This window comes from Trematomus bernacchii, unplaced genomic scaffold, assembly GCF_902827165.1.
Source record: "Trematomus bernacchii unplaced genomic scaffold, fTreBer1.1, whole genome shotgun sequence".
Lineage (NCBI taxonomy): Eukaryota > Metazoa > Chordata > Actinopteri > Perciformes > Nototheniidae > Trematomus > Trematomus bernacchii.
The window spans coordinates 270,022-287,686 of record NW_022987519.1 but is presented as its reverse complement, the minus strand read 5'-3'; the positions used below and the strand labels follow the sequence as shown (position 1 = coordinate 287,686).

At 41.3% G+C, this 17,665-nt stretch overlaps 1 protein-coding gene across 2 annotated transcripts; it reads left to right on the top strand.

The window, feature by feature from the left end:
* The first annotated feature begins 2,124 nt into the window (after positions 1-2,124).
* LOC117472094 (E3 ubiquitin-protein ligase TRIM39-like) lies at positions 2,125-16,193 on the top strand. 2 transcript variants are annotated; one of them, XM_034117232.1, is made up of 3 exons: positions 2,125-2,455; positions 14,092-15,161; positions 15,198-16,193. In XM_034117232.1, the coding sequence occupies exons 1-3, from the start codon at positions 2,383-2,385 to the stop codon at positions 15,762-15,764; spliced, it is 1,710 nt and encodes a 569-aa protein (XP_033973123.1). In that variant the 5' UTR covers positions 2,125-2,382; the 3' UTR covers positions 15,765-16,193. The 2 variants fall into 2 exon arrangements, with proteins under 2 accessions (XP_033973123.1, XP_033973126.1); XM_034117235.1 differs by having other exon boundaries at positions 2,341-2,484.
* The last annotated feature ends 1,472 nt before the right edge of the window (positions 16,194-17,665 follow it).

The window sequence follows — 17,665 nt, the reverse complement described above, 5'->3', positions numbered from 1 at the left end:
AATTGCAAATAGAACTTGTTATACAGAAGATGGTGAAGGAATTATTGTTATTTAGTTTTTATTTGTGCTTTTGTCGTTTTGAAGGAAATTAAAATACTGTATTGAGTTGGTTTCTTCTGTTTTGGAAGCCTTGTATATCTTTTTGGTCTTGTTAGAAATACCCCATGGTAAAACTGTGTTCTCGCAGCAGAAGCTTAGTTTGCTGTCTTAGGCTGCTACATGTATTAAGATGGTTTGCTCTCTCCGAATTTACACATAAAACCTAAATGTTCATCTGTTTATTGTTCTTCTTGCCTTTATATTCAAGCATGTTGATTGTATATTGGCTATATCTTGACATTATGCTCATTTTATCATACTTGCCATACTTTTATTTTAATTGATGTAAATTTAACTTTTCTCTCTACATATTCAAAACACAAAATCCTCTCATCGTACTTAATCCTAGACAGTAGCACATGGTATATATTGTATGACTTTGTAATTTTTGAATGTTGATATGTATTTGCTCATAGCCTACTGTGCCTTTCACGCAGACAATAAAAGTGCATTTTGAAATGACAAATAGGTTTATGCCAGAGATTTTCTTTTGGGGGTGCTGCGGGGTAGCTTGACGTTTCATAGAGGGTGCTCAAACATGTAGGGTTTCCCATTAATGCCCCGGGTGCTACAGTTGAATTTTCTACTGCAACACTCCCCACACGCACACACACAGTGTACCCGCGACTGTTACAATGAAGGCTCGATAATCAGCTCAGGGCATATAGGTGTAAGCAGGGGTAAAGTGCTATTTTGTTTACAAGTGGGGGGTGCACCGAACCTCCTCTAGGGGGGTCCGGGGGCATGCTCCCGGATGCATCAATCTGGTGCACTTTGAGAGCAAAATGAAGAGATCTATGGATACATCTCTCAACACCCATATGAAACAGAACTGTAAACAGATTTACTTTTTCTTTATGGATATTTTACTAATCACTCCCCTTTTAAACTGTATTCTTGTTTTACTGTCATATAGTATTTCATACCTGTTTTTCATTTATTATCTTATTTTTGTATAACTATATTGATCATATAAAGGTGTGCCTTGGAAATACTTGTTTTCATAAATGGTGATCAAACTGAGACCCACTGAGATAACTTAGACTAAAGTGAACTATCTAAACACACAGAGAGACCTTTACTTCACTGAGCTGACGTTATCTGACAGGAGGAGAGGACTTTCCCTAAGGACATACGGCATGAGTTTGAGTTTTCACCATCAAATCCATTCAGTGGTGTTCCCCCATGGCTCTTTCCAATGGTAAATATAGATATGAGTATTGTAGAAAAGAAAAGAGAGTGACAAATAAATGAAGTAGGATTCAAAACAAGTTTGTACCTCAGGAGTAATTATCACAATTACATCACAATATTCACAGATGGTTCTAAGAACAAGGAAGAGTGTGTCGGAGTTGGTATATATATCCCAGAATTTAAAATATCGATTTCAAAAAGAGCGTCAGACCAACTTTCAGTGTATACAGCAGAAATGCTGGCAGTAATTATAGGATTACAGTGGGTGGAAGAGGTCAGACCAGATAGGGTGGTGATGTGCACAGATTCATTATCCAGTTTACAAAGCATACAGTCAACAACAACTGCCAGAGAAGACATACTCATAGAAATCAATCACAGCCTGTTAAGACTCCACAGAGGCGGTATAGATCTGCAGTTCTGCTGGGTGGGAGAAAGACCAGAAAGGCAAAGAGTATCATACAATTCAAAAGACAATTACAATCAATATTTATAAAGAAAGAAACAGAAGGGAGGAAATCATGATAGCTAGGCTCAGACTAAATCACACTGCATTGAATGGTACGCTGTATGTCATGGGGAAAAGTGACAGTGACAAGTGTGGGAACTGTGGAGTTAGGGAAAATGTGGAACATATTTTATTACATTGTGTCACCTATAGAGTTTAAAGAGGAAAATTATGGGATAAAGTTTTAGAGGCAGAGAGGGAGTGGAATAGCTGGTATTCTGGGAACAGAAGGAGAAGGAGTAAGAGCTACCAGAAAGGCACTGTTTACATTTGAAACTGGGGTGGAATCTTTTTTTTTTTTTAGGTCAGGAAAGATCATAGATGGTTGTTTTGTTTTGTTTTATTTATTTTTTGTTTTTTGTTTGGTTATTTATTTATTTACATTTTTGAATAGGGCATAGTTATATGCATCCATGAGATAAGAGCTGGAAGATATGATGATTCATACTCATGTACAGTAGGTGGCGGTATGCACCTTAAGTTGTTTGCAATCCGCCATATAGCCGAGAGAAGAAGAAGAAGAAGCTGAACGTGTCGGAGATCCCAACGATCACAACAACAAGAGGCAAAACATTATCATTATGAAGAGGTCCAAGCCTTCACGTGCAACGGGAAGGAAACGGAAAAAAGAACAGGAGGAAACGAGAGCCAGAGGTACGTCGGCTTGTGAAAACATAACATCAGTATGTACGGTACCGTTAGACATTTGATTTGAAGCTAGCTAAGGAGGTAGCCATGATACAGCTTCGATGCCATGCTAGCCGCGAGCCTCTGATACAGAAAGTTATTATTAAAGTGGACCTATCATGCTATATTTAAATGATATATTGTAGGGCCATACCTATATAAGGTATATTTATACGTTTCTGTTTTCAAAATACCAAACAGATCATGCATTTTAGTCATGCCTCATTTCGCTCTGACTATGTGCTGTTTGCTGTCTACGGGGCTGATCTCTGTGAGCTGCAGCTGACCACACCCCCCTGCAGGAGAGGGAAGCCGTGCTCTGGGGCCTCATTTATAACGCCTTGCGTAGGATTGACGTGGGAAGGTTGCTTATGTAGTACAAAGCAAAAGAATAGGTACAGACATTTTCAGATTCACAAAACATTGCGTACCGGCGAGGGAAGTGCATACGGCATTTCCTACGCCTGTTTCCCTTTATGAATCACAATCGACTCGTAACGCCATATTTGCCTATAAATAGTCAAAGAAAAGCCCATTCATTCATTCATTTTGACTGACTGCATGAAGGAGATCGCAGGAAATGACGATAGAACAGCTAAAAAAGACATCTCACACCGTGTCAGATTTTGGTTATTTTGGGGAGGTGGAGATAAATCATATTGTTTGGTGGATGCAGTTTGAACCAGAGTAGCAGCATGGAGGTCGGATCGTCACCAAAATAAATAAATAAGTGGTCCGAAAAAAGTTAATGACAAAAAAAATACACATAACCTTCCTCAGGCAGTGTGTTTGTACCGGGGACAGGAGACCCCCTTGATGAGAAACTGTAAGAAATGATCGGGGAATCCCTCCGGAGTGGAGTCATGACGACTGGATCTGAATTATTTTGTTGTATTTGGTGGTTTGTGTTCCAGCTGTCGATCAGCAACTATATATCCATAATCCACCAGTTAAAGGAAATACAACTAATGGATTGTGTTATATTAGCTGTACAATTTACCACATCTGGTGTTCTTAGTTTCCATACCTCCTGTGTTTTACTAGCGACTTATCAAGTCTTGGCAAACGGCATAAAACACGATTAAACGTGATAGTATATAAAACCATGCTCGTATCTACAACCTATAGAAATGCAAAACGGCGTCAGTTTAGACGTAATTCTGTCCTCCTGCTTACCGCATCATTTATGAGAAAACATTTCATAACATTAACACAACATATTCGAGGTGGTTTTAAATAACATATCCGTATTTATTTATTTCTCCAAGTTATGTTTTTGTGTGCACTCAGGAGTCTCAAACAGGCGTTTGTTTAATCATTTTAAGATTGGCTTTAATCAATGTTTGAAAATGAATTCTTCATATTTGATAAATGAGAGGTAACATTTTATTTATGGTATTATTTCCACATATTTCTCTCCATTCTTCCTTCTGCCAACGGTGTCGCAGTTTCTCGTCTCTCCCGTTTGTGTGCTTAGTGCGTACGCGTGGGTTAGAGTTTGCGTGGAGGACCGCACATTTTCCCATCAAGTTAGAATTTTATAAATCGCAAACATTGCGTAGAAACTGGCGTACGCCATTTTTTGAGCGTATATCCCTTTTTATAAATGAGGCCCCAGATCAAGTCAAGAGGGGGAGAAAAAAAGATCTCCGTCCTCCGTGTTTTATTATATAGAGTCGTTATTCATTTGTTTTAAAGCTCAATAAATAACAAAGAAGACCTTTGACCGGCACTTTTCTAATTTTGTCCGGAAGATTTAAACTTTAACGGACATCTTGACCGGCGAAAGAAACTGAAACTGAAACTCTGCCGCACGGTCCCCTCGTTCCTTGGAAGAGGCGGAGAGGTGGGTGTTTGTCATCTGCTGGTGGACTACCGGAGAGAATTACAGTGCTTGCCTCGACGGGGAGGGATTGCATTGAATTAAAGCAGCGGGAGCAAACGCTTGCCTCGGGGAGGGAGAAAAAAAGCCACAGCGGAGAATAAACAGAAGGGTAACCATGGTAACTATGGGCGGGAAGTCTTCTTCGCTGCTTTTGTGGCAGACTACAGCGCCACTTACAGGCCTGGCATATGTACTACAGTGTCTCCAGCGCTTTCGAGCGGCAATGGCCGGTCGTGGCCCAACCCCACATTCCCCTGATAGGTGGAGAGTAGGCCCAATAGCCGTAGTGCCACTTCTGTGACGACATAGAAGTGTTCAAATCTGGATCAGTCTGTATCAGATCCATTGCAGCCCCTTTTTTAGAGATTTGGGTATGGAGGAAAATAGAGAGGGTTGTGTTTTCTGACACTTGGTGAGTTCCCTGGAACACCGGGGACACATATTCATGTATAAAAGACGTACAAAAGTGCATTTTGCATGATAGGTCCCCTTTAAATTATTTTAGGTTTTTATTTATTTGTTATTATTCATATATAATCCAGCAGCTTCTTCTCAACAACACAACAGAACCTCTGCAAACACTGGTGAGTGCACTACGGAGACACAACGCCTCACTAAAGCAGTTAGCCCAGGCCGACTCAATTCAATTAAATTCAAACCTTTATTTATCCAGGTGAAATCCCATAGAGAGGCGAAGTCCCTCCCCTTCCGGTTGAGCTCCATGGGACCTTATTTCGGAAAAGTTATGCATTGAAGTCAATGGAGAGAGAAAGATTATCTTTCAATCCCGTTTGAATTGTGCCACGAATTACACATATGATGTTTGTCAATTTAAAAGATAATTTTACAAGTCAAAAAAATTAAAATGTGTCGTAAAACTGTGAAGTAACACTTTTTTTATGTGAAACCGCTCAATGAACTACATCTCCCGTCTCGCACCACACACCAAGACGGCCGTCACGTTGGCACATTTAACTTCTTTCTTTCAGAATGAGGCGGAAAGTATTAAAAGAGGTGAAAATCACTCCAAGTCTGGGCGTGTTGAGAGCTGTACATACACACAAGGGGAGTTAGTCGGTTCCGTAAGAGCCAGCATGCGGGACCGGGATTCTGGGATTTGTAGTCTTTCTAGTTGCGTATTTTTCAACAGTTTTACGACAAACTGTGACTTTTTTGACATGGAAATGATTATTTAAGATTGACAAACATCATATGTGTAATTCGTGGCACAATTCAAACGGGATCGAAAGATAATCTTTCTCTCTCCATTGACTTCAATACAAACCTTTTCCGAAATAAGGTCCCATGAGTCCCACCGGAAGGGGAGGGACTTCGCCTCTCTATTGAGATCATTGATCTCTTTTTCAAGGGAGACCTGCAGCAGTAAGTTCCACATGAAGACATAAAAACATAAACAGCAGAACAACAAAAGGACATCATACAGCTAACTAGCCTAGCTCAGATTGTTTGGGTGGTCTCTTTTTGTGTAGTCTGTAAGGGCACAACATTTACATTGTACAACTTATTTATCTGTTATACACTTTGGTCAGCAGCCGTTAACTTATAACCCTTTCTTTCTCAACTTCACTGTAGTTACTGCTGTCTGTCTTTTTAAAGCAGTGTTGTCAAAGTATCATATCATCATTCATCATCATATATGTCTTATACTCTGATTGCATTTACTCAGTTAAATTGTTTTCTTAGTCTCATACGTGTTTAGAAGATCTATATATGTATATATATGTTTAGGTTTTACATTTCAGAGGGCAAAATGTGGGGTAAAAGGTGGATTTGCAAATGGTTAAGGACTGGGAGGTTTTATGGTGTGGTGGTGGGAATGTTTAGATCACAGTGTTTCCCCTAGGATGGAGTCATAGCAGCGGTGCTAAGGCACGTGGGCCCAGCATAATGTGAGCGCGTGGAATTTTTTAGTGTGTGCACGTGCGAAGTGCGCCCTGCCAATTTGTTTCTATGTGTCTGCCAGCACAAGAAAGGCTCTTGAGGCCTTGTACCAGGGCCGGTTCTAGCCAATTTGCTGCCCTAGGCGAGATTTTATATATATAAATGAAAAATCTCTACAAAAGACAAATACACTACAGAAACAGAAACTTATTGACATAGGTAATAGACGTCAAAATGGCTTCAAATGTATTCAGTATTGTATGAACATGTTTGAATTGGGGGGTGGACGTCACATCCTCTAGGGGGGTCTGGGGGTATGCTCCCCCGGGAAGATTTTTTTTAACATTTTAAAGTAAAATGGTTCAATCTGGTGCACTTTGAGCTAGGGCTGTGCAATTAATCGTATTTTAATCGCAATTACGATTTTGGCCTGCCACAATTACGAATTACTTTGCTTGGTTGTGACAGTGCACTGCAACATATTTGATCTAATTTATTTTAGTCTAATTTATTTGTATTTATCATATTTACATATGTTTAGTAGCTTGTTGAAGTGCGCTCCAAAATATTTGTTGATCTTGTTTATTGGTATTTATTATTTTGATATTATTTATTTAAATGTAAATATAAATGCATCATTTATTTTTGTATTGGTTTTTCAGTTGAATTATACGCTCAGGGTAATCAACAGTTAAAAAGATACTGTTCAAATTATTATTTGTATTTGTTTTAAAGTTCAATAAATGGATGTTTTCAAAGTCAATGAATAATCGTATTTAATAATCGTGATATCAATTATTGACCAAAATAATCGTGATTATGATTTTTGCCATAATCGCACAGCCCTACTTTGAGCACACAATTACTAGAGACCTGATCTAGGGGGTACAACTCTAAAACACCCATATGAAAAAGATCGGTTTACATTTTAATAACCAAACAGTGTGCGAAAAAGCACACGTCCCACCGTCCGGGACGTGTTATTTACAATGTCGGACAAGTAGATCTTTCAATTGACTTGTCCGGCGGACAAGTGACGTTTTTAGCCCTCATTTATTGACAAATTATTGATAAACTCAGTTTACAAAAGGCAGAACTCATTCGCAAATTGTCCGTGTCCGCCATTGTTCGTTTAGAAATGTTAGTTTCGGTTCTGCTTGTCGATTCCTGCATCTCGCCGCTTTCTGTACTGTTAGGCGGGGCGGTGCGGGACGTGTATCACAGTGGCAGGGTTGGGAAGCAAAATTCGGTTCAGAGTAGGAACAAATAACAATTGTCCGGTACCGGGATTAATAAGAGTTGTGAGGACAGGAGGCGAGGCCGAGGCCGAGGCCGAGCCCCGCGGACCGCAGCTCTCTCTCTCTCTCTGCTCCGGATCATCTGATCGCTGCACGGTGCAGTTCAGCGTCTCTCTCTCTCCCTCTCTCTTTCTACACACAGCGGACCCGCTGCCCGTTTAACAGCCTAATCTTTGTCAAACTTTCTTATGTTCTTTCTTTAACACGTAATGAAGGTTATTAAGCGTTTTAGCTCCTACGTTGTTAATATTGACGCCATTTCCTTTATGAAATAAAGCAGCCTCCCTGTCTGTGTCCTCGCGCTGTCCTCACATCCCCCGACCCCCAGACTCGGAGGAGCACAGGGATGTCAGTATTGTTTATGAAGCAGGGTATAGAAAGTACATTATTGAAATGAAAATACTATTTATTTACAAACAGTGAGCTGCAGCATGTGTATTGCAGGACATGTGTAAGCATGCAAGCGTCTTTGAGTTGTAGAAAAGCGCTAGGCCTATAGGCTATAAATATAATGTATTATTATTATTATTATTATTATTATTAGGCCTATGTGTTGGACATGTGTGGTTGGACTCTGTCTCACAGGCAGGTTGCAGTGTAACATCAGAGGAGACTGGGCCAATTGTACATTCTCAAACTGCACCACATAGAACTAACTAAACAATGCAGAGATTATTTTTATATAATTTTATTCAATAACCGTAAGAAATTCAACAGTATGAAGTGATTTGTAAATAGGAATACAGGTTTGACTTAATGTTTTCATAAATATGTTTTTCTCCCAGTTTGTCATGGGACTTATTTTTACCCTCTCAAAGAACCGGAATCAAGAACCGAAAATAACCGGAATCGAAAAGCAGAACCGGAATCGTTAAAATCCAAACGATACCCAACCCTATGTGTGATGCAGTAAAATCTTACCGCTCACTTACGTTAGCGGTGTCGTAAAAAACGTGGGAAAATGTAAAATACGTTGGCGAAGAAGAAGATTCCAGTGGCACCAATTTTTGTCCATTCTGGACAAGTGAAAAATGTATTCGGACAAGTAAATTGCCAAACTCACTTGTCCATGGACAAGTACTCTCTAAAAACTTTTTCTCACACTGCCAAATAAGTATATGAACATAAACAATAACCTACCATAGCCAATAACAAATAAATGTAACTTTTTTATTTTTGTTGTTCATTCATATCTTATTTTACCTAGTTAACATTTATTTATTTATGCATATTTTTGTATCTCTCCAACTTTAAACAATATTTTTGGTTTACTGTCCTATAGTATACATTGGAATGATTTCAAACCTGTTTTTATTTAGCCTAATAATTATAAAGGAGTGCCTTGGAAATATGTGTTTACATAATTTGTGGTCAAAACGTTTGAGACCCACTGAGATGACTTAGACTAAAATCTAAACCCTCAGAGAGTCCTTTACCTCCCTGAGCCTCTCAGTCTGACAGGAGAGCTCTCCTCCACCCTGGTTGTAGAAACATCTACTTCTTATATCCGTTAGCGCAGCTAGCACCAGATTCTAATAACAACAGCGCCGGTACCAGTGCGCCCTCTCTCTCTCTCTCTCTCCCTCGCTCGCTCTCTCGCTCCCACGCTCGCACTTTGGCTGTGAGCTGCGGGCGCCTGATAAGCCAACATCCCCCACTTTCATCACTTACAGCGCCCATCGTACAGGGCAAATGAAAAGTGTAACCGGGTGTTACATTTACTTAATTATGAATGTTGTTACATCAAGGCCGAAAATTACGATGAGCGCCAACGGTCAAAAATGTTTTTTCCCCTCCCAGAGCTACCAGCGCAGCGCCCCCAGATCTGGCGCCCTAGGCGACCGCCTATGTCGGCCCTGCCTAGTACATACAGTGGCAATTAGGGATGTCCCGATCACCTTTTTTTGCTCCCGATCCGATTCCGATCATTTGATTTTGACAATCTGCCGATACCGATTTTTCCCGATCCGATCTTTATGCAATGCATTAAGAGGAAAAAAAGGTAACAGATAACGGCTGGTCATCCAACGCGATGAATTCAGCTATCTTGGCTGTTATTTTGTTGGCCTTTTCACTGTTCTGGGGCAGTTTCTCTTTCCTTTTAAAAGTCTCTGAAAGTGTCGGTTGTTTCAATGCCGTTACCTGAGTGGCCGCTGTGTACTCGTCGTGTTGTTGTTGGTGGTGTTTGTATTAGATTGGTCGTGTTGAACGTAGCTCTGTTCTTTCCACCACGCGGAACCTCCGCCTTGCAAACATTGCATCTGGCTGTTACACTGCCTTCGCTTTCAATTTTATAATACTTCCAAACTCCTGACATTTTCTCTGTCCCGACTCCCGAGTCACCAGCTGAATGTAGCCTCTTGTTAGCTTACTGCTACTATTAGACACTGCGCCCACTCTGTTGCCAGATTTGAGAGAAATAAGCAACCAGGTCTATGAAAACAAGCCCAAAAGAAGCAACACATACATGATGTTGTGTAATTTTAACCCAAAACTAAGGCCTCAGGATGACTTTAAGACGTGAACATGGTCATTTTTGTTTTGTAACATTAAATAAAATGTATAAAAATATTTTATAAAAAAAAGAAAAAAAAATCCGATCCCCGATTTTTTTCTCCCGATCCCCGATCACGTGATCGGATCGGGACATCCCTAGTGGCAATGTCTCAAGATTTAGCAAAAATACACCTTTATTGAACATACAGTAACACAAATACTACAAATCCACATAACAAACAATCAAAAATGAAAAAGGGTCGCCACTTATTATTATTTTAATTAAAAACAAAAAAAAAAATGGGTAGGATTAGTAGACTGGTTTCTTTCTTCTACGTAGTGGGAATGTGAGCTGTGTTCGGGGTGCAGACCCTCTTTATCATCTGAGGATGAAGTTGCTCTGTTCCTGCATTTTAGATCGTATTTGACTTTCTTTATTACTTTGTTAAATATAACAAAATAAAAACTTTCTACATGACTAATTTATCAGTTTCTCTGAAGGGAATTAGAATTTCTACCACAAGCAGCAAAGCTGATAATTGACAATGTTTCAACATCAGGTATAAACTCAGAACCTCAGGAATTCCTCTCAGGGCAATTTTTTAAGAAACCCTATTATGCTTTTAGGGTTTTTCCCTTTCCTGTAGTGTTCTTTTTTTTGTATCGTTTATTTGGCATGGACAATGCTCAATAATGAACACTTAAAACATTAAAATGTGTCAAGCGTAACAGTGCCAGATTTTGCTTTGAGCTAATTTCCATCCGCAGTCCCTCACATAAAACATTTAAGAAAATTACATTTTACAAACATAGCAAAAACAAAATACATGATATGCAAAAAGTGCAAAAGAGCAAGAGCAGCATACACAAGTATTTATGACATGGTGATACAATATAGCAGCTACGACATATAAAGTGCAAGAGAAGATACAAGTGCTACATAAAGTGCAAGAGGAGATACCCCTGTGTTAAAGTGCATTTAGCGGTGATTGCACGTCTGTTTATTTCTCAACCATTCTTTTAGTTGGCCTTTTAAAGCTATTGAGAGTGGGAGAATCCCGTATTTCAGTTGGGAGGCTGTTCCAGAATGAGCTGCCTTTTAACGGAGAGGACATTTTATCCAAAAGTGGTCCGTCTATGGTGGACTTCACAGTCTCCTCTGGTTTCTGACCTAGTGCAGCGTCCAGTGGGTTTTTTGTGGATGAATTCCCCTAAGGGAGGGGGGGCCAGTCCATGTAAACATTTATAAAGAAAACACATACTTTTAACCTGTTACGCACGGCCCCCCCGGTACCGGGCGGATAAACGCGTCATTTGCAGGAAACAACGTCTAAGGAATCTTAATATTTAATAAACTATGAATGTTTTATATCCATGTAACGGGAAGAAACTCAGCTAACTGATCTTTTTAATTTTTTTTCTCCAAAAAAACCCCACAATGCTAACACTCAGCCTCTGTATTAGCCACGAGCGAAAAAATGTAACTTAAAACTGCAACTAAACTCACAATAACTCCCTTATTACTTATCCTAGATGCACAGCAAACCACTCGTTTTTGGTGTCCTGGAGACACTGAATCTGGGGGTGCCCACCTCAATACTCAGTGATAAACATTTGCGACGCTATAAACGAAAGCGTACATCATAACATGTGGAGCTAGGTAGCTAGAAACGCTAACATGGCTTACCTTGGTCAAAACTGGTCTTCAATGGCATGAAAACGATAAAAAAACGATGCTGCAGTTAATCCATAGGTTCATCGAATGTATCTGTGCCCTCTTTGAAATGATTTCTGATCATCCATAAGCAATAAAACTGCTTTTTCGTTTCCAAATGTCAGAGCGAGAGATCGGTCCACTCTGCTGCAAAATTACATGCGCGAAGCCCCCACCGTTTGTTTTCACAACGAGTGTGTGTGGGGGCCTCCCCCTTCGATTCTATTGGCTCTAACGGTCAGAAAGAGATGTCAACCATCAAAATCGAAGTCATTTGTTTTGGGCATGTCATTTTCGAGCCTGAAACATGAAAAACAGGCTTGGTGCTTAACAGGTTAAAAGACTTGTTTTAAAAATTGTCAAAACTCAAGAAATTGTGTTTATCAAGGATGGTACAGTGGTGGTATGAATTAGGCTTTCTGTCAAACACCTTGATAGCTCTCTTGTACAGCAGTTCTATGGGTTTCAGGTTTGTGGCACAAGCAAACGACCAGTTTGTAAAACAGTATTCAATGTGGGATAGAATCATACAGTGGAGGTATGACTTTGCAGCATTGACAGTTAAGAAAGGTCTGATTTGTTTAAAATGTTGCAAGTTGATTTTAACGGTATTGGATACTTTATTAATATGTTTCTTAAAAGTCAAGTTCGAGTCCAGTATGACTCCAAGATACTTGAAGTGGGGGACTAGTTCTAATTCTGCTCCGTTTAAAAACACATTGGATCCTTCGATTTTGACTGGTCGTTAACTGAACATCATGCATACTGTTTTTTTTGCATTTAACTGTAAGCAAATGTTGTTCAGCCAGTGTTGAACCTTGTCCAATGCAGTTGAGAGACAGGATGTGATTATTTCAGTAATTTTCCCCTGTACAAAGATGACCGCATCATCGGCATACAATTGTACATTCAAATAAGGACATACATTAGGCAATTCATTAATGTACAGAGAAAACAGTATTGGTCCAAGAATGGAACCTTGTGGAACCCCCACAGGGTTGACAAGGTAGGGGGATTTGGTACCGTTGACCAAAACACACTGTTTTCTGTTCGATAAGTAAGACTCAACCCACTGTATTGGATCTGCCGAAAAATTGAAATGAGTCAGCTTTGTAAGGAGCACTTGGTGGTCAACAGTGTCAAAAGCCTTCCTGAGATCAAGGAAGACAGCACCTACATATGGGCTCGTGTCCAACATAGATTTAACCTTTTCCACAAAGACACAGTTGGCTGTCTCAGTGGAGTGGTGAGCACGAAAACCAAACTACATAGGGTGGAGTGGAGCGAAACCTTTATCTAAATGTTTGGTGATCAGTTTTCCATTTCTCAGCTATCTAATGGCGCATTTCCACCGCAGGCCTCGCTTGACTTAGTACGGTTTTCTTAGGCCTTGTTCTGCCCGGCTCACTTTAATGCTGCGCTTCCATTACAGTTTAGTAGCTGGGGCAGTAACTATAGTAACGCAGTGTAGGCGGAGCCGTGACGTCATCTTCAATGAGCACCCCAGAAAAACAACATCAGCCGTTAGCTGTTAGCACTCAGAGCTCACAGCTCCTCATATCTGTTCAGAAACTAGACAAAAGTTAAACAAGTACAAACCACAGACTGTCTGTGTCATGGCGAATACAGTCGCTGGTTTATTTATGTCTGTAGTCCGTTGTTGTGAGTGTGGACGGTCGGAGCATATTGTGTTAGCTTAGCCGATCTCCATTTAAACAAGCATTTATCTGTCTGCAGACTTGTCAAAGCATTAATTCATGGTTTTTACTAACCGGTATCAGTATGTTGTTACTTCGGCATCATTTTGAAACGTGTATTACAATTAAATCACGGTCAAATATGTTAATCTTGTTGTAGTTGTAGCCCCCTTGCCAGCGATTCTCTCTCTAGTTTAGCAAACTCAGCCCGACTCAGCCTGGTTGTTGGCCCCGATAGAACCACGATCGGGCCAGAGAAAAGGTGAAAAAGTAGCCCCGGGCCGGAACTAGGCATAGTGGAAACGCAACCAAAAAACGGGCCCGACACGGCACGCTTAAGAGGCTATGATTACATATATTCTGATGGATTAGGCTTTTCAAATAATATAATTGAGTTGTGGTCATGTGTTGTTTATGGGCCACAGAGTTATAGCAGGACATTTAATCACACTGTAAAATGATCTACATGTTTAACACATTAAGGATAGTATTTAACTTTTAAAGCAAGCAGTGCACTTTAGTGTCAGCTTTTTACGTCCAGTATGCATACCGTATTCTCTACTACATTTTGTTAAAACCTTGTTTTTTTTGTACCCATTTTGTTCTTACAGACATGTCTGCTGCCAGCTGTCTGCTGACTGAACATCAGTTTCTGTGCTCCATCTGTCTGGATGTGTTCACTGATCCAGTCAGCACACCATGTGGACACAACTTCTGTAAAGCCTGCATCACTCAACACTGGGATACTAAAGTTCCCTATCAGTGTCCCAACTGTAAAAAGTTATTCCACGCAAGACCTGATCTGCAGGTCAACACTTTCATCTCGGAGATGGCTGCTCAGTTCAGACAGTCAGCTCAACAAGTCTTCAAACCAGGAGAAGTTCCCTGTGACGCCTGCACTGGAACCAGACTGAAGGCTCTGAAGTCCTGCCTGGTGTGTCTGGAGTCCTACTGTGAGACTCACCTGGAGCCTCACCTGACAAGAGCAGGCCTGAAGAAACATCAGCTGATCGACCCTGTGGAGAACCTGGAAAGCAGGATGTGTATGAAGCACGATAAACTGCTGGAGCTGTTCTGTAAGACCGACCAGGTGTGTGTCTGCATGATCTGCAGTGTTTTAGACCACAAGACACATGATGTTGTTCCTCTGAAAGAAGGATATGAAGGAAAGAAGGCAGAGCTGGGGAAGACAGAGGCTGAAATTCAGCAGATGATCCAGAAGAGACGACTGAAGATTCAGGAGATGAATCGCTCAGTGGAGGTCAGTAAGGAAGGAGTAGACAGAGGGATAGCAGATGGTGTTCAGGGCACCACTGCTCTGACGGAGTCTGTATACAGAAGCCGGCACGAGATCATCACCACCATCGTAGAGAAGCAGAGAGAGACAAGGGAACAGGCTAAAGGCTTCATCAAAGAGCTGGAACAGGAAATCTCTGAGCTGAAGAAGAGAAGCTCTGAGGTGGAGCAGCTCTCACGCTCTGAAGACCAGCTCCACCTCCTCCAAAGCTTCACGTCCCTGAACGCTGCTCCACCCACCAAGAACTGGACAGAAGTCAGGGTCCGTCCACCTTCACATGAGGGGACTGTGGTGAGAGCTTTGACTCAGCTGGAGGAGACGCTCAGGAAACAGATGAAGAAGCTGCTCGCTGAGGTGGAGCTGAAGAGGGTCCAGCAGTATGAGGTGGAGGTGGAGCTGATGAGGGTCCAGAAGTATGAGGTGGAGGTGACTCTTGATCCTGATACAGCACATCCCAACCTCATCCTGTCGGATGATGGAAAACAAGTTAAACATGGTGATGTGAAGAAGAATCTCCCAGACACTCCAGAGAGTTTTAATCCTTGTTCTTGTGTTTTAGCAAAGCAGAGTTTCTCTTCAGGAAGATTTTATTACGAGGTTCAGGTTGAAGGGAAGACTGGGTGGTATTTAGGAGTGGCCAGAGAGTCGATCAACAGGAAGGAAAACATCACAGTGACTCCTCAGAATGGTTACTGGACGATAATGTTGAGGAATGAAAATGAGTACAAAGCCAATGCTTGTATGCAACTCGGTCTCTCTCTGAAGTCTCTTCCTGAGAAGGTGGGGGTGTTTGTGGATTATGAGGAGGGTCTGGTCTCCTTTTATGATGCTGATGCTGCAGCTCTGATCTACTCCTTCACTGACTGCTGCTTCAAAGAGAAACTCTACCCATTCTTTTGTCCTTCTCGTAACTTTAATGGTGACAACTCTGCCCCTCTGATCATCTCTCCTCTCAATCACACTAAGTGGGACAACAATTTGATTTGAAATCAGGTTCAATATCATTTAATGTTATAAATGTATGTGTTTTATGGGATGGGCGTTGTATACACTTTGTTATCAGATTGTGATCAATGCATTTTTTTTTCTGTAAATGTTTCATTGCTACTAAAACAGCACACCATGTTTACCGCATATATTGAAATGATCTGATGAATTCTGAAAACGCTATAACCTGCCTTTGAAACTGTAATATCATAGAAGAAAAACATGAAATAAGAAGCATTTGTACTTTCCTGACATGCCTTGATGCTAAATCTAACACTTATATTGTCTTATCATTGTATATTTCGGACATTTTGCATCATGGCACACATTACTGAAGACAATTTAAGGAATATGACAAAAGTTATTTGATTTTAATCTCATTTTCCTGGGGATGACAAAGTCAAGTCTGAAATTATTTTCTTTGTTAATAAAGTTTAAAAAAAAAAAAGTAAACATCTGATGTCTTTGTAATCACACCAAGTTCTATTTTTCAGTTCTCATGTGAGCTAACAAGATCCAATAACCCTTCACATTATGTGTGGATTACTTATGCTCATTGTGTGTTTTATAAAGTGTGTGTGAACAGCTGATATGAACACTTTAAGAATACGAATAAGGGACATCTGAGGATCACTTCAGAGTACAGTTTTAGTTCATTTAAACATCAGCAACTTTAATCAAGAATAGTTTAACCTGAAAAATATTTTCTTGTTTTCCATCTAATCTACTGCTGTGGTCTCAACTCCTGTGGGAAATCTTTCAGGTGAAGAAAAGGTACTCCACACGTTGCAGGAAGGCAGTGTAGTGCAGATGGATCAGTTCATAAGATGGACCTTTTGAGTTTAAGAAGAATCAAGGGCATTCTTACGTGGATCCCTGACTTTAATGTAATGAGAAAACAATCTGGGGCTGAAATGTGTTAAAACAGGACTCTCTGCACATGGCAGCAGTATAGCAGCTGGATCAGTTGCCTCTCAGCTTGAGAACAGCAATTATTAGTTTTTAAAAAAAAATGTACTCAAGCACACTGAGGTCTTGTATCCTCTAAGTTGTGGATCGTTTTAACATTGCTGTCTCTTCCGGTTTAAAATGGACAAAAAAAAGGGGCAACAGATATACAGTTGTCCAAAGTCAAACTGGAATAGATGTTATATCTCACAGGCTCCGCCCTCTACTGGACTCTATGGGTACTGCCCTTGACCTCGCTATGCAAGTGTTCACCTACTGAGATATTTTGAAACGTAGCCGGCCCTCGGGGCGGGCCTACCTGAGTGTGCGGGCAGCCCACCCTATATAAGGCGGCCTCACCTCCTGACCGTCATCCTTTTCTCTTCAGTGAGCAGGATAAACAACTGAGAGAGCGAAAGAGAGAGAAGAAGATTGAGAATGGAAAACTCACCAGTCCTTGAGCATCGACCTTGCCCTACGTGCAACGTCCTAATTGCAGGTGCCGATCCCCACCGCCTGTGTTTCGAGTGTCTGGGGCCTGAACACGCCGGGGACGGCTTGCAGCCTCCCCTCCTGCAGAGAGTGAGACGAGAACATCTGTCAGTCATCCTAGTGGCCCCAGACCGCCGCGGGGCGCCGTGGTTCGCGGAGGTGACACAGATGATGGTGAGCCAGCCCTGGGCAGTTCCTCAGGTCTGGGGGGCGATGTCTCAGGGGGCGGGGGCAATAGGGGCGTTACCCGCTCTGGGCCAACCTCTCCAGGCTTGGCTCCTGAGAGGGACAGGCTGAGACGGGGGATTGTCTGACGAAGTTATCCAGACTATCCAGGCAGCAAGGGCAGGATCCACCACAGCCTGTTACAGACCAAAGAAGTTGGCATTCCAGCGATGGTGTGAAGAGGGAAGTCTAGAGCCCTTATCTTCTACGCTGGGCTCTATTCACAGTTACTGGTG